The sequence below is a fragment of the Schistocerca nitens genome, chromosome 8, assembly GCF_023898315.1.
Source record: "Schistocerca nitens isolate TAMUIC-IGC-003100 chromosome 8, iqSchNite1.1, whole genome shotgun sequence".
Taxonomy (NCBI): domain Eukaryota; kingdom Metazoa; phylum Arthropoda; class Insecta; order Orthoptera; family Acrididae; genus Schistocerca; species Schistocerca nitens.
The window spans coordinates 350,699,111-350,723,159 of record NC_064621.1 but is presented as its reverse complement, the minus strand read 5'-3'; the positions used below and the strand labels follow the sequence as shown (position 1 = coordinate 350,723,159).

General features: G+C 44.9%; 1 protein-coding gene across 1 annotated transcript in view; it reads right to left on the bottom strand.

Moving 5' to 3' along the window:
* The window catches only part of LOC126198496 (juvenile hormone esterase-like), an 84,783-nt gene that overhangs the window by 49,261 nt on the left and 11,473 nt on the right, over nt 1-24,049 (bottom strand). Inside the window, exon 2 of the mRNA XM_049934870.1 lies at nt 21,102-21,236. Within this exon, the coding sequence (XP_049790827.1) occupies nt 21,102-21,236 (135 nt within the window). The remainder of the gene's footprint in view (nt 1-21,101; nt 21,237-24,049) is intronic.

The following is a 24,049-nucleotide window of genomic DNA, read 5'->3' as shown; positions in this document are numbered from 1 at the left end:
TTCCATTACAAACACTGCGGTACAAATTTGGAATACTTCTCCGCATAAGATAAACATTATTTCATCATTCCCACATTTTGGTAAAACCCCAAGGTCAGCCTTACTTGATCACTGTTCCTACCCAGTAGCAGAAGTTTTGCAATATATGAATTACGAAGCGTAAAAGAAAAAGGAGCAAAATATCTTTATACAAGTACCGCAAGCTGTCCCGTAGATTAAGCCAATCGAACAAAGTCACCCCTCAGAAACAGGTGAACTTATACTTACATAGCATCAAATATTATAGCATATACACTCCTGGAAATGGAAAAAAGAACACATTGACACCGGTGTGTCAGACCCACCATACTTGCTCCGGACACTGCGAGAGGGCTGTACAAGCAATGATCACACGCATGGCACAGCGGACACACCAGGAACCGCGGTGTTGGCCGTCGAATGGCGCTAGCTGCGCAGCATTTGTGCACCGCCGCCGTCAGTGTCAGCCAGTTTTCCGTGGCATACGGAGCTCCATCGCAGTCTTTAACACTGGTAGCATGCGGCGACAGCGTGGACGTGAACCGTATGTGCAGTTGACGGACTTTGAGCGAGGGCGTATAGTGGGCATGCGGGAGGCCGGGTGGACGTACCGCCGAATTGCTCAACACGTGGGGCGTGAGGTCTCCACAGTACATCGATGTTGTCGCCAGTGGTCGGCGGAAGGTGCACGTGCCCGTCGACCTGGGACCGGACCGCAGCGACGCACGGATGCACGCCAAGACCGTAGGATCCTACGCAGTGCCGTAGGGGACCGCACCGCCACTTCCCAGCAAATTAGGGACACTGTTGCTCCTGGGGTATCGGCGAGGACCATTCGCAACCGTCTCCATGAAGCTGGGCTACGGTCCCGCACACCGTTAGGCCGTCTTCCGCTCACGCCCCAACATCGTGCAGCCCGCCTCCAGTGGTGTCGCGACAGGCGTGAATGGAGGGACGAATGGAGACGTGTCGTCTTCAGCGATGAGAGTCGCTTCTGCCTTGGTGCCAATGATGGTCGTATGCGTGTTTGGCGCCGTGCAGGTGAGCGCCACAATCAGGACTGCATACGACCGAGGCACACAGGGCCAACACCCGGCATCATGGTGTGGGGAGCGATCTCCTACACTGGCCGTACACCACTGGTGATCGTCGAGGGGACACTGAATAGTGCACGGTACATCCAAACCGTCATCGAACCCATCGTTCTACCATTCCTAGACCGGCAAGGGAACTTGCTGTTCCAACAGGACAATGCACGTCCGCATGTATCCCGTGCCACCCAACGTGCTCTAGAAGGTGTAAGTCAACTACCCTGGCCAGCAAGATCTCCGGATCTGTCCCCCATTGAGCATGTTTGGGACTGGATGAAGCGTCGTCTCACGCGGTCTGCACGTCCAGCACGAACGCTGGTCCAACTGAGGCGCCAGGTGGAAATGGCATGGCAAGCCGTTCCACAGGACTACATCCAGCATCTCTACGATCGTCTCCATGGGAGAATAGCAGCCTGCATTGCTGCGAAAGGTGGATATACACTGTACTAGTGCCGACATTGTGCATGCTCTGTTGCCTGTGTCTATGTGCCTGTGGTTCTGTCAGTGTGATCATGTGATGTATCTGACCCCAGGAATGTGTCAATAAAGTTTCCACTTCCTGGGACAATGAATTCACGGTGTTCTTATTTCAATTTCCAGGAGTGTACTTATATTAAACTAATAATAAAGTATCAGAACCTAATAAAACGCGAATGTTAGGAAAAAATTTGGAAGTGTTAAGACGCGATCATCCGTCCCAACAAAAACTCATTATCGGATAGAGATGCTACTCATTACGCTAATCCAATAACGCGCTACTTGCACTTAATCATATTGCATTACTCTTGCTAAAAACGTTAATCGTAGATAATTATGTTACTAATTGAAATTTAATTATAACAAATTGTACCAAGAACAATGCGTTTTGGGTGGATCTTCAGTGTGTCGCTGCCTTCAAATAGCCTACTCTCATAATACGCAAGTTACAATAATTCTTTTGCCACGAACATGATGTTTCTCTTTATTTTATTGGAACGAATCACTCAGCTAACAACGAGTTTTCCAGTGATTCTCAATTTTCTGGTGCTCAGAAACGGCATATATACGTATATTCTTGAAATGAATGCCAATATGACGCCTCACAACTCTGTACTGAAGGGGGACGGCGTGCGTGTGACGTAGGTGGCGTTGTGCCATCTCATTGGTCAACGCTCAGACGCACGCTCAGAATGTGTAACATGCCAGATATTGCTCTGCACGTTCCGAAAGACTCCCGAACGTGCTATTCCACGCTATGACGTCAGAAACTCGGCACGCTCAACGCTCAACGTTCGGATGCACGGTCCGCTAGCGTTAGCGTTGCGCTCTGTTTTGTGACGTCACTTCCTGCTATTTCTCGTGGAGGACCCGTTTCGTCACGTTAAACACGAGTTCTGTGATATTTCGGAAACGTGCCACGTAAATTAGAACCAATGGGAAGCAAGAACGCTCCCTACGTCACAAGCAGAAAGCGAGACCCCATACTATATTTGTCGCACTCAGTAGAAGCCCTTATTCGGTGGGTTTACGTTATACGTTGCAGCCTATGAATATATGCTGTTTCTAAGAACCAGGACATTGAATGCCTCGAGAACGATTTATTGTAATAAAATGATGTTAAGCATCGTATTGGTGATTAAAGAATCTGCATACTTAGCTATTTTCGCGTTATAATTCGCGCGTCATGCCGCTAAGATGCTATGAGGCGAAGACTCATTGAAGAGTTACGAAAACGTGTCGTTCTTGTTATTATTTGTTATCGTTAAATGTCAATAAAAATTTGGTGATTAAAGCCTTTAGGAAATTGTAACATATAGTATGTGGCGGTTAGACCTTCAGTTTAATCAGTCGCGGCGGCGCGACCGTAGTTGTCGGTTATGTGTGTGCAGCGATCCCGACAGTGCAAGTCACTGGCGTTTATGTCGTGCGTGTTTTGATATTTACTCTTTGATTTCAAGTGCAATCTCAAGTGCGAAATTGTATACTGAAGTTTAGTTCCAGTTTCAGTACTGAGTGTCCAGACATTTACGAATTTGAAGATTGGTTGTTTGAAACGTTTAAAGTATCGGAAGAAGACGTTTATGGAATGGCATACGACTTCCTGAGTAACGTACACACTGTGAAATTGCAGAACGAGGAAATCTGCTGATGAATTGTGTACACGACGAACGGGGATGCCGAGTACGAAACCATGCGAGGAGACTCGTGTTAACATTACGTACGCTTGGATAGGTCTCACAAGGGAACCTCCCCATCGCACCCCCTCAGATTTAGTTATAATTTGGCACAGTGGATAGACCTTGAAAAACTGAACACAGATCAATCGAGAAAACAGGAAGAAATTGTGTGGAACTATGAAAAAATAAGCAAAATATACAAACTGAGTAGTCCATGGGTAACATAGGCAACATTAAGAGTGATTTGAGCACAGGAGGGCCGTGGTCCCGTGGTTAGCGTGAGCAGCTGCGGAGCGAGAGGTCCTTGGTTCAAGTCTTCCCTCGAGCGGAAATTTTACTTACTTTATTTTTGCAAAGTTATGATCTGTCCTTTCGTTCATTGATGTCTCTGTTCACTGTAATAAGTTTAGCGTCTGTGTGTTGCGACCACACCGCAAAACCGTGCGGTTAGTAGACAAAAGGACGTGCCTCTCCAATGGGAACCGAAAATATTTGATCGCAAGGTCATAGGTCAACCGATTCCTCCACAGGAAAACACGTCTGATATATTCTATACGGCACTAGTGACGGCATGTGCGTCACATGACAGAAATATGTTGTCGACCCACCTAACTTGTACACTTGGCGAATGGGTAAAAAGATTCTTCTACCTTGCCCGATTTAGGTTTTCTTGTGGATGTGATAATCATTTTCAAAAAAGTGATGAAAACATAAGAGTGTGTCACATAAACTGCAACAAATGAATGCAACAGTTTCACAGTCGCACAGTTTTCTCTGTGCTCTGTCAAAACATATGTTTTTAACGTTTTCAAATTTTTGCATGTGTAGACCGTCAAATCCTGCATATGTCCAAGCAAATCTGAACATGTAGAATTTCGGAGAGCGAAGTTGATTATGTGTGAGTGCCTGAACTTTGATAATTGTCTGAAAATAAAAAATTAAAATATTCACTCGAAGGAATACTTGAACCAAGGACCTCTCGTTCCGCAGCTGCTCACGCTAACCACGGGACCACGACGCTCCTGTGCTCATGTCACTCTTAATGTTACATATGTTACCCATGGACTACTCAGTTTGTATATTTTGCTTATTTTTCCATAGTTCCACACAACTTCTTCCTGTTTTCTCGATTGATCTGTGTTCAGTTTTTCAAGGCCTATCCACTGTGCCAACTTATAACTAAATCTGAGGGGGGTGTGATGGGGAGGTTCCCTTGTCAGAACCGTAAAAGTGCATCTGATACCATTTGAACTTTATCTGGTGTACATTAAACAGGCTGTGGAGGTAACATGCACTACAAAATGGATAATGGTGTGAGAACTGTTAAAATTGATTTACAATCACGCATACCGTCCTTTCTCAAAGTGTGCGGAAGTCAAGTTCTCGTAGTTTTTACGAGGTGCAAGAACGTACTTGTTCTGCCATCTTAGGGCGGAGTGTCCGCGAGGACGACCGTTACAGCTACCTTCCAAAGTAGATTCGGGAGGCAAGCCGGAGGCTCAGTATGCCGCAGTCGCCAACCGTTTGTTTACGCTTAGCGACACCGTCGTGCCCCCCCCCCCCCCCCCCCCCCCCACACACACACACCCGACGACGTAGCAATCGCTGCCGCTGCAGCGGTAACTGAAGTGTCGCAAATTAAAGCATTCCCTGTGAGAGCTGACTTGGAATGTCCGACGCTCAAGCAGAAATTGCAGCGAAGCGCAATCTAATTTTGTTCCTGAACTTAGTTCCCCTTCACGCGGCTTCGTGGGTGATTCAGCTCTGAAAGAATCTGTTCCTGGGTAAGAAGGTACATTTGTGCACCTTTGGACAACACCACTATCAAACCCAGCGTTTCTGCAATAGACCCTTTGAATAAGCGTAACAGCACCAACGACAGGACGTGACATCACAGCTGCCGCGCGGGATTTGCCGAGCGGTCAGATGCGCTGCAGTCAAGGACTGTGCCGCTGGTACTGGCGGAGGTTCGAGTTCTCCCACGGGCATGGGTGTGTGTGTTTGTCCTTAGGATAGTTTAGGTTAAGTAGTGTGTAAGCTTAGAGACTGATGATCTTAGTTGTTAAGTCCCATAAGATTTCACACACATTTCAACATTTTTGAACATGACAGCTTGGAAATAAACGTCACAGTTCACACTGAGGCGCTTGACGTACATTCGGGTGCCACTGAACAAGCAGTTCCTACCTAAAAAAATGTCCGTATCCGAGTGTTCGGGCGTAACACGAAGACGAAGAACGCTAGAGCAGAGAAGGCTGTGAGATTACGTCAGCCAATAGCTCGCTGAGCAGGACCGCACCACGACAGGAGCGCCCTCCGTACGAAGAGAACATGAGCGCCGCTCCTGACAGCCTTGGCCGGACAATAGAAGACGGACACCAGCACAGAGGCCTAGATGAGCAGTACTTTAACGATAGCAGTGACTTATGCGCGACTGTGAATGCTTACATGGACACTGTATATAATGAAGGACCACTGACTGTTTGCATGTCGCCAATCGCTTGCGACAACTTGTTGTACATACAAAGTTAAGCATTGCCAATATACTTTATTGTAATAAAAACCATTAATGTGATTTGCTTGAATTGTTGTATAGCTATCCGAGAAAGCAGCATCCCTTAGGCACCTTATAAGAGACGAGTGGGCAGAACCCCACACCGAGTCCCAGAAAGATTTCCAAGGCCGATCGTCGCCTGACAAAAAGAAACTGCGCATTGCTCGTGGAGGAGTTACTGAGTCAGCACAACAATTATGGCCGGTAGCCCAACAAGTAACCGGCCGAGTTGGCCGAGCTGTTCTAGGCGCTACGGTCTGGAACCGCGCGACCGCTACGGTCGCAGGTTCGAATCCTGCCTCGGGCATGGATGTGTGTGATGTCCTTAGGTTGGTTAGGTTTAAGTAGTTCTAAGTTCTAGGGGACTGATGACCTCAGAAGTTAAGTCCCATAGTGCTCAGAGCCATTTGAACCATTTTTGAACCCAACAAGTGGCTGCAAAACTGAAAAACAGCCAACCTGAAACAATGGAACAATCCACAACTGCCAACTTAGCACCCATGGGCTCCAACGACAATCGAAACTTACCACCGCCTGATCCTTGGTGGATGGACAACGAAACCGACAGAAATGAGAGCCAGCCGTAGTTTTATATTGAGATTTGTGTGTGAATGTGTATTCATCGACTGAGCTGCATCTCCTTCTCAATGAACGATACTTTCAAATGCAACATAAAAACAGTTAATATTAACAGAATTCAGATTGATGTAAAACTGAGCGCTCTGACTTCCTATATTCCACTAATGTGGACATCGAGCTCTTACAGGAAGCCTGCGTAAAACTGAAAGTAGCGGGATTTGTAGCCATAACTAACATCAAGAGGACTATACAGCAATCGCAATCCTGCTAATAGCTGGTATCCATCGCTCGAATGTAATGTTCAAATGTGTGTGAGTTCTTAAGGGACCAAACTGCAGAGGTCACCGGTCCCTAGACTTACACACTACTTAAACTAACCTATGCTAAGAACACCACACACACACCCATGCCCAAGGGAGGACTCGAACTTCCGGTGGGAGGGGACGCGCAGTCAGTGACATGGCGCCTCTAACCAGGCGGCTCGAACATAATACGGCTAACGAATGGACAGGGCATGTTGTTGTTGTTGTTGTTGTTGTTGTTGTGGTCTTCAGTCCTGAGACTGGTTTGATGCAGCTCTCCATGCTACTCTATCCTGTGCAAGCTGCTTCATCTCCCAGTACGTACTGCAGCCTACATCCTTCTGAATCTGCTTAGTGTATTCATCTCTCGGTCTCCCTCTACGATTTTTACCCTCCAAGCTGCCCTCCAGTACTAAATTGTTGATCCCTTGATGTCTCAGAACATGTCCTACCAACCGATCCCTTCTTCTACTCAAGTTGTGCCACAAACTCCTCTTCTCCCCAATTCTATTCAGTACCTCCTCATTAGTTATGTGATCTACCTATCTAATCTTCAGCATTCTTCTGTAGCACCACATTTGGAAAGTTTCTATTCTCTTCTTGTCCGAACTATTTATCGTCCATGTTTCACTTCCATACATGGCTACACTCTCAGAAACGACTTCCTGACACTTAAATCTATACTCGATGTTAACAAATTTCTCTTCTTTAGAAACGCGTTCCTTGCCATTGCCAGTCTACATTTTATATCCTCTCTACTTCGACCATCATCAGTTATTTTGCTCCCCAAATAGAAAAACTCCTTTACTACTTTAAGTGTCCCATTCCCTAATCTAATTCCCTCAGCATCACTCGAGGTAACTCGACTACATTCCATTATCCGCCGTTCAACTGCTCTTCCAAGTCCTTTGCTGTCTCTGACAGAATTATAATGTCATCGGCGAACCTTAAAGTTTTTATTTCTTCTCCATGGATTTTAATACCTACTCCGAATTTTTCTTTTGTTTCCTTTATTGCTTGCTCAATATACAGATTGAATAACATCGGGGACAGGCTACAACCCTGTTTCACTCCCTTCCCAACCACTGCTTTCCTTTCATCTCCCTCGACTCTTATAACTGCCATCTGGTTTCTGGACAGGGCATATCCTGCAGAATCTATGGCATTCACATTGTCAACTTATACGAACCATCCTGCAGTAACCGCCGACAGGAATGTTCTTCTTTTTATAAAAATGATGTGCCTTTCTTAATTAATGAATCTGCCACGAATTGTATCACAGGGGGAGATTATAACTGTGTTGTATCACCAAAAGGCCAAACACAGAACTTTAACAATTGCACAGAACTCGACAACCTCGTCGCTGGACTGAAACCACTTGACACTCGGGAAAAAATACACGGGGCAGCGTCTCATTCATATATTCGCATTCGTACACGTAGCCCCAGATTCCGCCAGCTGGGTAGGTCTCTGCCGCTCTCGGCCATAATGTAGTGAATGGCTTTTCTGGCCACCGTGCCCATCAATGCTACATAAACCTCCAGCGTACAGAAGTGTTACGTGGGAGAGGCTACCGGAGAATGAAAGTCAGCCAGTTGCAAGGCAAGCAGCCGCATGCAGACATCCAACTGTCTGAGGAGCAAGTAAAGCGCTCTCAAACCCAATGCAGATCGATTATTAAGTAGTGGCTACTCAGTGCCAAACCGAGACTTAGGTCAAGAGTACATAGTTATGCTCAAATTCAAAAAATGGTTCAAATGGCTCTGAGCACTATGGGACTCAACTGCTGAGGTCATAAGTCCTCTAGAACTTAGAACTACTTAAACCTAACTAACCTACGGACAACACACACATCCATGCCCGAGGCAGGATTCGAACCTGCGACCGTAGCGGTCGCGCGGTTCCAGACTGTAGCGCCAGAACCGCTCGGCCACCAGCGGCCGGCCGAGTTATGCTCAACAGAGGTCCTATTGGCACAAATAAACAATACAAGTTTCCTTTCTTCTAGGAGTGCTAGTTCTTCAAGTTTCGCAGGATAATTTCTGTGAAGTTTGGAAGGTAGGACACGAGGTCCTGCCGAAAGCAAAGCTGGTGAGGACGGGTCGTGAGTTATGCTTGGGTAGTTCAGTTGATAGAGCACTTGCCCTCGAAAGGCACGGTCCGGCACACAGTTTTAAGCCGCCAGGAAATTTCATATCAGCGCACACTCCTCTGCAGAGTAAAAATTTCATTCTGGTAATAGATTTTAACTTGTCAAGTCTCCGTGAACAATAACATTCCACCGACAACACAGCTGATGACGCATCTTGCCATATAAAGAAGAACAAGGTGAAAATTACGAACCTGTATCGCAAACAAATTAAGGACACCGTAACACGATCCCAATCAAAGGACATCGTGTCAGAAGAAACAACCTGACTGTTCCACACTTTATAAAACTTGCCGCGACAGAAAGCTAATTGAAGAGGTTGTTGATGAGACGGGGACTAGTTACAAGACACCGTGGTATCTCGTCGCATGTATACTAGAAAGAATTTTACGACAGGCAGCAGATCAGTGACAAGCGGTGCTCCGAAGTACTACATGAAATAGTCTGCGTATAGTCACGTGACGATAGTGATACGCTTGAGGCCTCATTCAATGGAAACGATATACAATACGCCGTCCTCAGGGCCACGAAACGAAAACCTCCTGTACCCAACAGCCTACACACTAATGGAATATATTGGCCCAAACATTAGCCCAGCTTGTGAATGAATTGTGGCAGTTTGAATTTGCACCAGGGGAACTCAAATAAGGCTTCATTGCGCCTTCATCAAACAAAGGAAACAGCAAAAAAAAATACATGAAATGCGACCAATCACCTTACACGACTCAGACTTTAAAATCATAACAAGGACTGTGAAACAGCGAAAGCAACCGGTGTTACATAAAATACTCGGAAAACCCCACTACCTGGAACCAATGTGATATCAGCTGCCTGCGATCTACGGGACGTGGGGATGTAGTATGCACTCTGGTGGACAATGAAGACACTGGCACGCCATTGTTTATAGACTTTGAAAAAGCGTATGACCTCATAAACCACGAATATATCATTAAGACAATGACGAACATGGGTTTCGGATAACGTTTTGTCAAATTACTGCAGCAATTCGTTTCAGTACATCACATATCTTGATTACTGACCACCTGGCTGACAAAATAATACACACTTCAAACAAAGTTTTGCATCATCCCGGTTCCCAGAACTCCTGAAGATAGACGTTGACTTTGGGTATTGTACACAGACACAGTCCTTTTGACTGTTCAGAGATGTCAATAAACTCTCACAAAGATGTAAACTACCATACATGAGCAGTGCCTATTAGACGGAGGTGGTCCGACAGCCGATCAGTTCCAGTCATTCCACCAGGAAGGAGGTACAGGGTTCGTGTTGCCTGTAATTCAACCATGCCTAGACCGTCAATATCGCAGCTCGATCGCGTCTTCATTGTTATTTTGTGGCAGGAAGGGCTCTCAACAAGGGAAGTGTCCAGGCGTCTTGGAGTGAACCAAAGCGATGTTGTTCGGACACGGAGGAGATACAGAGAGACAGGAACTGTCGATGACATGCCAAGCTCAGGCCGCCCAAGAGCTACTGCTGCAGTGGATGACCGCTACCAAAGGATTATGGCTCGGAGGAACCCAGACAGTGACGCCACCGTGTTGAATAATGCTTTTCGTGCATCCACAGGACGTCGTGTTACGACTCAAAATGTGCACAAAAGGCTGCATGATGCGCAACTTCACTCCCGACGAGCATGACAAGGTCCATCTTAGCAACCACGACACCACGCAGCGCGGTACATATGGGCCCAACAACATGCCGAATGGACCGCTCAAGATTGGCATCATGTTCTCTCCACCGATGAGTGTCGCATGCCTTCAACCACACAATCGTCGGAAACGTGTTTGGAGGCAACCCGGTCAGGCTGAACGCCTTAGACACACTGTCCAGCCAGTGCAGCAAGGTGGAGGTTCCCTGCTGTTTGGCGGTGGCATTATGTGGGACCGATGTACACCGCTGGTGGCCATGGAAGGCGCTGTAACGGCTGTACGATACGTGAATGCCAACCTCCAACCGATAGAGCAACCTTACCAGCAGCATAATGGCGAGGCTTTCGTCTTCATGGACTACAATTCGCTCCCCCATCGCGCGCATCTTGTGAATGACTTCCTTCAGGATAACGACATCGCTCGATTAGAGTAGCTAGCATGTCCTCCAGACATTAGCCCTATCGAACATGCCTGGGATATGTGATCTGAGGCTTTCCTGGCGAATGTGCTGTATCCAAGGTTCTCGGGTGTCCAGCCGGATCCGATCGTCGAAGTTCCACGATATTTCGGCGAATAACCGTTCCGCCATCATCAGGTGGTGCTGATGGAATGATCTGTCTGCGCTGTGTCCGTGGTATTTATGTCCGCGGGGTCCCGAGTCGTACCCCGGCGCGGGCGGCCGGCGGGGCGCCGCGTGGTGGGAGGGGTGGGTGTAGCTGCAGCCACGCCCGGTGGTAGGCGCAGTCCATCTCCGTCCGCCGTGGCGGAAGGATCTCGCGTCCGCTCGCGCCTTTGCTCTTTGATGGTGTTTAATAATGGTTTCCAGGCGTTGCTAAGTTGAAACCCGGTATCCCTGTTGATGAGGTTATCTGTTACTCTAATTTCTATGGCCTCCTTGTAGATACTGTCCCAGTAGGCACTTGTGGAAGTCAGGATTTTTGTCTCTTCGAATTTCGCTGTGTGTCCGGTTTCAATGCAGTGTTCTGCTAGGGCCGAATGGCTGGGTTGGCGTAAGCGGGTGTGACGTTCGTGTTCTTTGCATCGGTCCTTGACTGTGCGAACTGTTTGGCCGATATAGGATTTGCCACAGCCGTACGGGATTTTGTATACGCCCGCTTTCTTAAGCCCTACGTCATCTTTTGCCGTTTCTAGTGGGTCACGAATCTTTGCTGGTGGCAACAAGACTGTGTCAATCTTGTGTCGCCTTAACAGTCTCCCTATTTTTGACGACACGTTGCCAGCAAACGGCAGAAAGGCCAGAGCTTGCTTTTCTTCTTCGTGTTGTTCTTCATCTCGGTTCTTGCTGCACTTCTGTTGTCGGAAGGCCCTTTGGATTTGGCGGTTGCCATACCCATTCTTGCGGAACACGGTCTCCAGGTGTTTGAGCTCCGTTGTCAAGTTCAGTTCGTCAGAGATCGAGTGTGCTCTATGTACCAAGGTGTTGAGCATTCCATTAAACTGCGCCGGATGGTGGCAGCTGGACGCATGTAGGTACAGGTCAGTGTGTGTGGGCTTCCGGTACACACTGGGATCCAGTGAGCCATCAGACCTACGTTCCACAAGGACATCAAGAAAGGGTAGTTTTCCATCTTTCTCAGTCTCCATAGTGAACTGAATGTTACTATGGACCGAATTTAGATGTTACAGAAAAATCTGTAGCTGTTCCTGTCCATGTGGCCAGATGACGAACGTGTCGTCCACGTAGCGAAAGAAGCAAACAGGTTTCAGTTCGGCGGCTTCCAGTGCTTCCTCGTCGAAACTCTCCATGAACAGGTTGGCCACCACTGGGGAGAGCGGGCTCGCCATGGCTACTCCGTCGGTCTGCTCGTAGTATTGACCGTTGAAGACAAAGTACGTCGATGTTAACACGTGCCTGAACAGTTGTGTCAGTTCAGGCCCGAATTTCTCACTTATTAAGTGGAGAGAATCTTCCAGCGGGACACGTGTGAATAATGAGACGACATCGAAGCTGACCATGATGTCGGATTCTTGTACTGTCATCTCCTTCAGGCGGCCAATGAAGTCCGTCGAGTTCCGGATATGGTGCGCACATTTCCCCACATCAGGTCTTATCATGCCCGCTAAGTGCTGCGCCAAAAGATACGTCGGTGCCCCTATGTTGCTGACTATGGGTCGCATCCCTTCTTTGTGCGTTTTTGGGAGACCATATATCCTCGGAGCTACCTCCGAAAGTTGCCGAAGTCTTTTGATGTCCTTGTCCTCGAGCGCGCCATTTTTCAGCAAGGTGGCGGTGCTTTGTTGTATCTTACTGGTCGGGTCTGTGTTGATTTTCCGATATGCTGGATCGTCTAGCAATTGCAGCATCTTCTGTTCGTAGTCGCGTCTCTCAAGGATGACTGTGGCATTTCCTTTGTCGGCAGGAAGAACGACTATCTCCTTATCGTCTCTGAGGGCTCGTAGTGCTGCTCTTTCTGCTCCCGAGATGTTGCTTCTGGCTGGTTTTGCCCTTGAAACAATCCGGCAAGTTTCCCTTCTGATTTCTTCTGCCTTCGTCGGTGCGAAGCTAACCAAGAGAAAGCCGACGGTGCTCCATATAGGAGGAGGCATTGGTGATGCTACCCATCTCGATTGGCGTGCAACGAGAGCACAGCACGGAGTTTACTGGGGCGCAGTACCAGATGTGATGGCGACAAAAAACAGGACAGACATGTTGCATTAGATTAGAGCTACAACATGAATTTATCCTGACAGGGACTTGGATCTCCTGCAAAGAGTGCACACAATCAGACTACCTACAGCTATGGAACACTGATGTTACCAACATCACGAGGAGTACGTGGTCTCAGTACTACCAGCCATAAATGTCGGACATTACTGAACATTCGCATGCGTAAAACTATCACCAATGACACACCGAGCTTAATTAAGAACTTAACGTCCGAATGGAGGCCATGCAGTATAATGCTACCAATTAACCTTTCGCCATATTAGACTCTACTACAACGAGTTTAGTTACCTGCAAACGAAAAGCTGACAACATCCGTCCACCTTAGACCAACACGAGAATCTATACCTTTCTCACAGCAGGTGACAGAGAAAACAGTCACATTCAAAAATAGCAGCAAGCTAAATGGAATACCATCCGGAGAAATAACCATAATTCTGTATTACCATCACGCGTCCGGTCTACATGGTATCTAATCACTAACGACAAAGTTATCACCAATGAGATGTTCCACGTCATCCACCTGAACCCACACCAGTCTGCGCCACATGCTGTCACGTGGACCCCTTAATTCACATGTTGATCACGGCACAGGATCCGCACAACGTCCACATCAGTTAACCAGACCAGGAAAAAAAGATAACCTTGCAGGCCGGCCGCGGTGGTCTAGCGGTTCTGGCGCTGCAGTCCGGAACCGCGGGACTGCTACGGTCGCAGGTTCGAATCCTGCCTCGGGCATGGGTGTGTGTGATGTCCTTAGGTTAGTTAGGTTTAAGTAGTTCTAAGTTCTAGGGGACTTATGACCTAAGATGTTGAGTCCCATAGTGCTCAGAGCCATTTGAACCATAACCTTGCAGGAACCACAATGCCGCCGGTTGGATTACACCGCTGCTTATATCATCAGTACTTGAAGAGTACTGTGCTTATATGGAATATGAACATGCAAAGATAAGTGGACAATGATATTATTTTGACACATATGGTAACATGTTGAAAATTATGATGCAGAAGCGAATCAAATTCTGTTGAGTCAGTACCTAGTAATAAATAACATATGAAAATCACATGAAAAATCGCAGCTTGGTGCTCTCAGAACAGGGAAACACCACAGTCAGATCACCAACATCTGGAAACGGACATACTACTCAAATTAAGATAAGATCTGGGAAAACTGCAAGCTCAAACATTCAAGAAGAAGTTGGAGATACGAAAAAAAAGTTTCAGCACAAGGTACAAAAGAATCCTTAAGTTACTATCAATATTATTCGTATCTTTTCCCTTATTTGGCAAGGAGCCAATTTTAGTTGTACAAGAAGACATTTTAAAATCTACGATTTCGATTTACATTCCTTTACGTGAAGAACAGATTTTACTCGCCATACTAAGATGGCAGTTTCCTTTTTACTTGTAAAGAAAAAAGTAAAGTATAGTTGTTTGAGGCATTACGAGGTTGGAATGGAAGAGGGTTCGCGTCCTAATGTATCCAATTTTATTTCCACCTTCGCATTTTCTAAAATCTTATGGAGTTTCCCATGAAATCTGTAGAGATAATTTCTGTAATATTTGATGTTATAAGTGCGCTCTCTATCATGAGGGAGTTTATTCCATTAGGTGAACATTTGTAAACTGATGTCCCTCCGGGAGTAGACATGTATCTTTCCTTTTGTCTTACTACACGTCCGCGATTATCGAAGTTTTTATTTCTGTACGCCACAGACATAACAACATGATTAGCTTATCGTCAAAAAAGGAAATGTGCATTTTATCATGTTACCTTCCATTCAGAAGGCTGTTGCACGCAGCGACTGTTATATTGACTTGTAAATAATAGATTTCAGCTATCAGTCGTTCTTTTGAAATTTTATTGGCAGATCTAGATTTCAGCTAGAAACTAGCCATTCTCAATGCACTACCATTTTTGATCAAAGCATGTATTGCCTGTTGGTCGGGCTTCATCCACAGTTCATTGAATACTAGTATTTGCATTGATCAAAGATGATAGTGCATTGAGAATGGCTAGTTTCTAGCTGAAATCTAGATCTGCCAATAAAATTTCAAAATGACGACTGACAGCTGAAATCTATTATTTACAAATGTGCCTTTTAGTAGGGCTAACGTATGAATTCCATGCACATCCATTTGCGTGAACAAATTATATCGTTTGCGAGCCACATAAATCCGACATGTCCGGCTTGAGGGCGCCAAGAGCGCAAAAACACGTTAACCAGCTCCTGGCCTTTGCCGACGGCGCCCTGTGTCCCATGACGGGTATCCGCCTGCGTACACGTCAGCGTCAGCTGCGTCGTCCCGTGTGACGACGGCATTAATCCCACAGAAATGTAGAGAGCTACTAGGAACAGGGGGTAGAACGTAGCAAACAACCTTCTCGTTATTTGTTAGCTCAACAGGGTCTGATTAACAATGAATATCCGTGAGATAGTTGAAGCACCTTGTGGACTCTCTTCCTCGCCGAATTAGGGCCATTACAAAGACGAAGAGGCTATGTTGACACATATGGTAATATGTTGAAAATTGTGTTCTTTTGGCAGGGTGTTTATATAAATTCCTTCCATTGTAATACTGTTTTACGTATTTTGTGATAACTGTAATATAATCAGGCCTTAAAGCATAACTTTATATACTTTTTTTTTCCTTCTCCCCTCTGCCAACCTCTTCATCTCAGAGTAGCACTTGCGACCTAAGTCCTCAATTATTTGCTGGATGTATTCCAATCTCTGTCTTTCTCCTACAGTTTTTGCCCACTACAGCTTCCTCTAGTTCCACGGACGTCATTTCCTGATGTCTTGACACATGTTCTATCATCCTGTCCCTTCTCCTTGTCAGTGTTTTCCACATATTCCTTTCTTCTCCGAATCTGTGCAGAACCTCCTCATTCCTCACCTTATCAGTCCACCTAATTTTCAACACTCGTTTGTAGCACCACATCTTAGACGGTTCGATTCACTTCTGTTCCGATTTTTCCCACAGTCCATGTTTCACCCCATACAATGCTGTGCTCCAAACGTAGATTCTCAGAAAATTCTTCCTCAAATTAAGGCCTATGTTTGATACAAGTAGACTTCTCTTGGCCAGGAGTACCCTTTTTGCACGTCCTTGTCTGCTTTTGACGTCCTTCTTGCTTTGTGTGTCATTGGTTATTTTACTACCGAGGTAGCAGAATTCCTTATAATCTTATAATCATCTGCTTCGTGACCATCAAACCTGATGTTAAGTTTCTCGCTCTTCTCATTTCTGCTACTTCCCATTGCTTTCGTCTTTCTTCGATTTACTCTCATTCCATTTCTGTACTCATCAGACTGTTCATTCCATTCAGGAGATCCTTAATTCCTCTTCACTTTCACTCAGGATAGCAATGTCATCAGCGAATCGTATCATTGATATCCTTTCACCCTTAATTTCAATTCCACTACTCAACCTTTCTTTTATTTCCATAATTGCTTCTTCGATGTTCAGATTGAACAGTAGGGGCGAAAGACTACATCCTTGTCGTACACCCTCTTTACTCCGAGCGCTTCGTTCTTGGTCGTTCAGTCCTATTATTCCCTCTCAGCTCTTGTGCATATTGCATATTATCCGTCTCTCCTTGTAGCTTACTCCGATTTTTCTCAGAATTTCGAACATCTTGCACCATTTTCACTGCTGTACTCTTTTTCCAGGTCGACAAATACTTTCAACGAATCTTTACTTCACTTTAGTGTTGCTCCCATAATGAACCACAACGTCAGAATTGCCTTTCTGGTGCCTTTACCTTTCCAAAAGGCAAACTGATCGTTATCTAAAACATCCTCAATTTTCTTTTCCATTCTTCTGTATATTATTCCTGTAAGCAACTTGGATGCATGAGATGTTAAAGTGATTGTGTGATAACTCTCGCACTTGTCAGCTCATACAGTCTTCATGATTATGTGGATGATATTTTTCCGAAAGTCAGATGGTATGTCGCCATACTCATACAGTCTACACACCAACGAGGATGGTAGTTTTGTTGCCACTTCCCCCAATGCTTTTAGAAAGTCTGATGAAATGTTATCCATCCCTTCTGCCTTATTTGATCTTAAGTCCTCCAAAAGTCTTTTAAATTCTGATTTTAATACTGGATCCCCTATCTCTTCTAAATCGACTCCTGTTTCTTCTTCTAACATATCAGGCAAAACTTCCCCCTCATAGTGGCCTTCAATGTACTCTTTCTATCTATCCGTTCTCTCCTCTACATTTAACAATGGAATACCCCTTGCACTCTTAATGTCACCATCCTTGCTTTTAATTTCAGCGTAGGTTGTTTTGACTTTCCTATATGCTGAGTCAATCCTTCCGACTTTCTTTTTCGATTTGTTCACGTTTTTCATGCAGCCATTTCGTCTTAGCTTCCCTGCTCTTCCTATTTATTTCATTCCTCAGCGTTTGTATTTCTGTATTCCAAAATTTCCCTGAACTTTTTTGCACTTCCTTCTTTCATCGATCAACTGAAGTATTTCTTCTGTTACCCATGGTCTCTTCGCAGTTACCTCCGTTGTACCTACGTTTTTCGTTGCAACTTCTGTGATTGCCCTTTTTAGAGATGTTCATTCCTTCTCAACTATTCTGCCTACTGAACTATTCGTTATTGCTGTAACAATAACATTAGGGAACTTAAACGTATCTCGTTATTCCTTAGTGCTTCCGATTCCTACTTCTTTATGTACTGATTCTTCCTGACTAATCTCTTAATCTTCAGTCTAGTCCTCATCACTACTATATTGTAATCTAGGTCTGTATCTGTTCCTGGGTACGCTTTACAAACCAATATCTGATTTCGGAAACTCTGCCTGACCATAATTTTATCTAAGTAAAACCTTCGCGTATTACCCGGCCTTACCCAGTATACATCCTCCTCTTGTTATTCTTGAATAGTGTATCCGCTATGAATAGTTGAAATTTATTACAGAACCTAATTAGTCTTTCTCCTCTATCGTTCCTTTTTCCAAGCCCATATTCTCTTGTATCCGTTTCTTCTACTCCTTCCCCTACAATTGCATTCCAGTTCCCCATGACTATTAGATTTTCATCTCCATTTACGTATTGTATTATCCTATCAGTATCTTCGTATACTTTCTCTATATCTTCATCTTTAGCTTTAGGCGTAGGCATTTATGCCCTGAAATATTGTTGTCGGTGTTGGTTTGCTATCGGTTCTGATAAGAACAACCCTATCGCTGAGCGGTTCACTGTAATACACTCTGTCCCACCTTCCTATTTACAACGAATCCTAATCCCGTTATACCATTTTCTGCCGCCGTTGATACTACCGTGTACTCATCAGACCGGAAATCCCTGTCTTCTTTCCATTTCACTTCACTGACCCCTACTATATTTAGATTGAGCCTCTGCATTTCCGTTTTCAGATTTTCTAGCTTCCCTACCATGTTCAAGCCTCTGGCATTCCACGCCCGACTCGTAGGACGTTATCCTTCCGTTGTTTATTCAATATTTTTCTCATGATCACCTTTCGCTTCGCAGTCCTCTCCAGGAAATCCTAAAGGGGGACTATTCCGGAGTCTTTTGCCAATGGAGGTGTCATCTTGACACTTTTTCAATTACAGGCTCATGTTCTGTGGGTATACGTTATGTGTCTTTATTGCAGTTGTTTCCATGTCCTCTTGCACCCTCACGCCATTGATCATGGCTGATTCTTCCACCTTTGGGGACAGTTTCCCACCCCTAGGACAAGAGAGTGCCCTGAACCTACGTCCGCTCCTCCGCCCTCTTTGGCAAGGTGACTTGTCATGCCAGAATTCTTCGCCGGCCAATGCTGATTATTAATCAAAATTTAAGCGGTGGCTGGTTTTGTATCCGATTATTAATCAAAGACGCTATCCCCGTTTTTTCCGTTTTGTTCGGTATTGTTTGTTGAGTTTGGTCTGGGCAGACGTCATATGACATCCGTTCAAGTTGATCGTCGATTACTTTACTCAGTTTTTATTACAAAGGGCTGCACGCTGAGCTACCGTACCGATATAGTTACTCAGAACCCCTAAAACACAGGTGAAGTATTTATACTCTTTATATTATACATTCTATACATTTCTGAATGGGTCCGTCGCTCGTGGTCTCGCGGTAGCGTTCTCGCTTCCCGAGCACGGGGTCCCGGGTACGATTCCCGGCGGGGTCAGGGATTTTTTATGCCTCGAGATGACTGGGTGTTGTTGTGTTGTCTTCATCATCATCATTCATCCCCATTACGGTCGGAGGAAGGCAATGGCAAACCACCTCCACTAGGACCTTGCCTAGTAAGGCGGCGCGGGTCTCCCGCGTCGCTCCCCTACGCTCTGTAAAGAGGTATGGGACTCATCATCATCATCATCATCACATTTCTGAAATGCTCTCTCAATATACAGGATGGTCTACACTAGTGACAAGTTACGTCCCTGAGGTACTCCTGTCTGTACAGAAGCCGCTCGTACTTCACCAATTCTGTGTATACAGTTAGAACCTCAGTTTACTGAAATGGCTGGTAGTAAGGAGAAAGGTACTGATTTTGCACTAATGGTATTAGATTATAAGCCACTTGTGCTGCACCAATTCTGTGTATACAGTTAGAACCTCAGTTTACTGAAATGGCTGGTAGTAGGGAGAAAGGTACTTATTTTGCACTAATGGTATTAGATTATAAGCCAGTTGTACTTCACCAATTCTGTGTATGCAGTTAGAACCTCAGTTTACTGAAATGGCTGATAGTAAGGAGAAAGGTACTGATTTTGCACTAGTGGTATTAGATTATAAGGTTATTTAAAATAATACTAACACATAGCTCTGTTCTTCCCTGTAGTCCTTTGTTGTTGTTTGTCGACCCTACATAAGGGTCACCATAAAACGGTACGAGCCTTCATATAGTTCACATGAACTGTAGCAGATTACAGAAAGGATTATTTGTATAATCAGTTAAATAAAATGATCAACGTGCTTACACTGTGTCTAAAATCCATGAGAACTGGTCTGCTCCGAAAATGAGAAAACAAGTAAGATTACATGGGGCGTTCAATAAGCGATGAAACATATTTTTTTCTCGACCAATTTCGGTTGTAAAAGTTCAAAATTTGTTGTGGAATATTCCCGCTCAGTACCTATAGTTCCATGAAGTTCCTACAGGTGGCGGTGCTATAGCTAGCCTTCGAAATGGCGTCTGTAGCGGAAATGCGTTGCAAACAGAGTGCTGTCACTGAGTTCCTTTTCGGCGGAAAATCATAGCACTACAGAAATTCATAGGCGCTCGCTGCATGTCTCCGATGACCTGGGAGTGAACAGTAGGCGAGGAGTCTCTCGTCACTGCAAGAACGTCGCACAAACCAGTCCGATTCCACACGTGCCGGCCTGTGCACACAGTTGTGACTCTTGCAGCGAAGAAACGACTTTCAGCGTGTCCGTCGCCACAAAAATGCAAACGAACTTCTCCTTTCCATGACAATGCAAGGCCTCACACAATTCTGCGCACCCGAAAGGAGCTCACGGAACTTCATTGAACTGACGTTCTTGTTCTACCCTGCAGTCCGGATCTCGCACTTCCATCTGTTTGGACCAATGAAGGACGTACTCCGCAGAGAGGGGTACTTGGATTATGGGGAAGTTATTGATGCTTGGAGGTCTTTGACTTCTGCCAGTCGAGTGGTACCATGCAGGCATATAGGTTCTCTCCCCCTGTAAGGTGGGGTAAGGCAGTCGCAACGAACGGAAATTATGATGGAGAACAGGGATTTGTATCCAGAAGAGTGGGGAATAATATGTTGGTTGGGATTCTGAATAAAACCAATCTGCTTTCAGAAGAAATTGCGTTGCTGACTGAACGCCCGTCGTTTATACAGAGTTGCCACAGTGTTTAGAACTTCCAGATCTAGTACTCACACGGAATCGGAGATCTCCCACAGGCGGCGTGGCGAACGGTATGCCCAGGAACTGGTTGTAGAGAGCGCCGTTCAGTGACGTGGCCACCACGCCCCTCAGGTCGCCGTTCTCTACAGTCACGATCACGTCGTCTCCCTGTAACAAAAGTTCTCTGCTCAACATTACGATGACTGGTGACGCGTCGAACGAGCGTGCAAAACCTGTCAAACAAACTTTAGGAATAAATGCAATGAAACATCACTCCCCTGAGGCCAGACTGACAACAATCAAGCAATCAGAAGTCTTTTCTTCCCTCGCCTTTACCCCGTATCTCCACGGGGTCGGCGTGTTAACCTATATTTGGCAATGTTATTGATAGAGTGTGGCTGAGTATCCTTCCTGTTGTCAACCATTACCCCCTAGGGCCGGAATTTTTATACCCCAACTGTCTGTGCTTGGTGTTAGCAACGTTAAAGCATGACAACGTTTACCGTAGTGTTTGCGAACAGTGCAACTGAAGCAGTCGTGAGTATCAGCGCGGTATTCACCTAGCCGGATGCAGGAAACCGCCTCCTACATCCAGGGTGGCCAGAACACCGAACCTTGTCGTGAAGGGTGTAGACCGGGGCAGAAATTTTTATTGGCTTGAAATGTCCGTTAGAGAGTCTATATTTAAGATTAATTCATACCAAGTGTGCCGTAAATGTTAAAATGTGTTAAAACCACGATTTACTGCATGGGTGTCTGGTGCATCCTAGAGCTCGAACGTAACCGATGTAATACTATAATAGTTTCTGACGGAATAGGGGTCCTGTTAGTTTCGGCTAGTATCTCAGACGACATTAGCATCAAGTAAAATAGTATTTTCAACGAGATTTCTCTTCGTAACACGATTCGTTTATGGTGAACAGTCTGAAAACACGTGCCTGTCTCAGGTCTGTCATTTCGCTTGTTATTTTGTACGAAGTAAAACGTGAATGCCAGAAAATGACAAACAAACGTATTTACATGTATAGAACAGGCTGGAAAAGCAATCCCAGTCGTGCAAAAAATACTTCGATCGGTGAGAGGAAGCCATTTAATCGACATAATTTCGTCAAAATGAGTCTTTCGACATCAGCGAGAAAGAGGCTAACTGAACGGTGCTGCCACTGCGGATTAAACGTTTGTTTAGTTTCAACATTAAAAAATACGGGTTGAAACTTTAAACGTTTGTTTTTTTCGAAAGTTGCACCTCATTAAATACACATTCAACTGCATTATAACTTTTTGTAACTTGTGAGTCGGTGTTTTCAATAGTGTAGTACGTAGGATATTTGAGATATAGTTTAATTTCGATTTTTTGTGCACATTCTTATAACGACTTTTTTGTCGAAAACATTGACTTTCATCAAATTATGCAATAAATTGGAGAGAATGGTCCAAGTTGCAATATTAATTTTCCTTCTTACTTGACGACTAATTTCGGGCATAAGCTCATCCACTAAGCTATGCAGTAACATCCATTACGACAGCCACATGCCTATTAACTGCACTTAAACACATTTTGTAAATTAGTGCATGGCTTAGTTAGATGAATGAACTTCAGTCTTGCATTAATTGACAAGACGTCATTAACTGGAATGAGTAGACATGTGGCTGTTATAATAGATGTTACTGCTTAGCTTAGTGGGTGATTTGACAATGAGCTAGGGCTTGAAAAAAGTAATCAAGTAATAAATAAAATTAATATTGCAATTTGGACGGTTCCCCTAAACAACAGTTGCTGACGTCATGCCTTCCAAAATCTTAGAAATTAGTAAACTGACTTTTATTTCAGAGTGCTGCCACTTTGTTAAAAACCAGTTTTTTAAAAAAAAAAAATACCTACGCATCTCGTTATACAGCATCAACAGTTTCAAAGCAGTTTTTAAAATCCTGTGTTGGGTTGAAAATTGTGGCGTTCAGAGCTCCCACCAACCGCCTTCGCACTCGTTGAAGGCCCTTCGTTCACGTCGTGTAGTGTTCTTTGGGTGCAAACTTTTTACTTAATAAAATACTTAATTCAATATTAAGGGTATACAACAAAAGTCTAAAGTCAACGTTGTGATGTGTTTGTCGGTTTATCGAAAAAATCATTAATGTTGGTTCCAAAATAGAACGGTCACCTGGTCTACACCTTCAATCCACGGGCCGTGCACCTCATGGAATCCCAGAAGCGGCTTAAAGAGAAGAGCAGACGTCGCATCCCATTTGTGCTAATATGATTTAAGAAGTTTATTTAGTTGGTGCAAACCACTACAGGAGACTCAGAGGACCGTTCATTAAAGCCTTCTTGTGGTCCGCGCTACTAAGTAGGGAGCCAGCCGATATTTTCTACCAACAGCGCCAGTGAATACGCACTAGCGGTCTGTGGCAAGCACGCTCATAGTTCTTCAGTGACGCATAATGAAACTGTTAGAACTATGACAATGTGTTTCGGACATACCATACCTCAGCAAGCAGTCTACCTTCCTACTGGTATCGCTCCTCCAGAGTTAACAGAGGAGAATATGACAGGAAGAAGCAGACTTCTCACCAAAGGCATTACGATGCCCAAATATTTCACCACCGTTCCACGTCTCACATCGAGAAAGAGCTTCATCAACAGAATAACACCCCTGGAGGCCACACATATACAACTTTGGAAGTAATCTACCCCAGAACATCAAAAATTTGATACAAAAGGAAAAAAAGTGCTAAGTGAAGACCATTTACAATACGGAAATTAGGGAACACTCAGTAGGCTGACAACTATAGGACACTACAGTGAAATGGGAATATAATAACGAAGGCGATTCTGGAAAAGTCTAGACTCCAGAAAATTTTTCCTCCTGCTGAAATCTAGACGAAGCTGAGCTACAGATTAGACTTATTCCATGAATGTTGTGGAACATCGCAAAATAAAGAGTTATTGCTCTATGGACTCAAAAAGTGAAGAAAGTATCTGA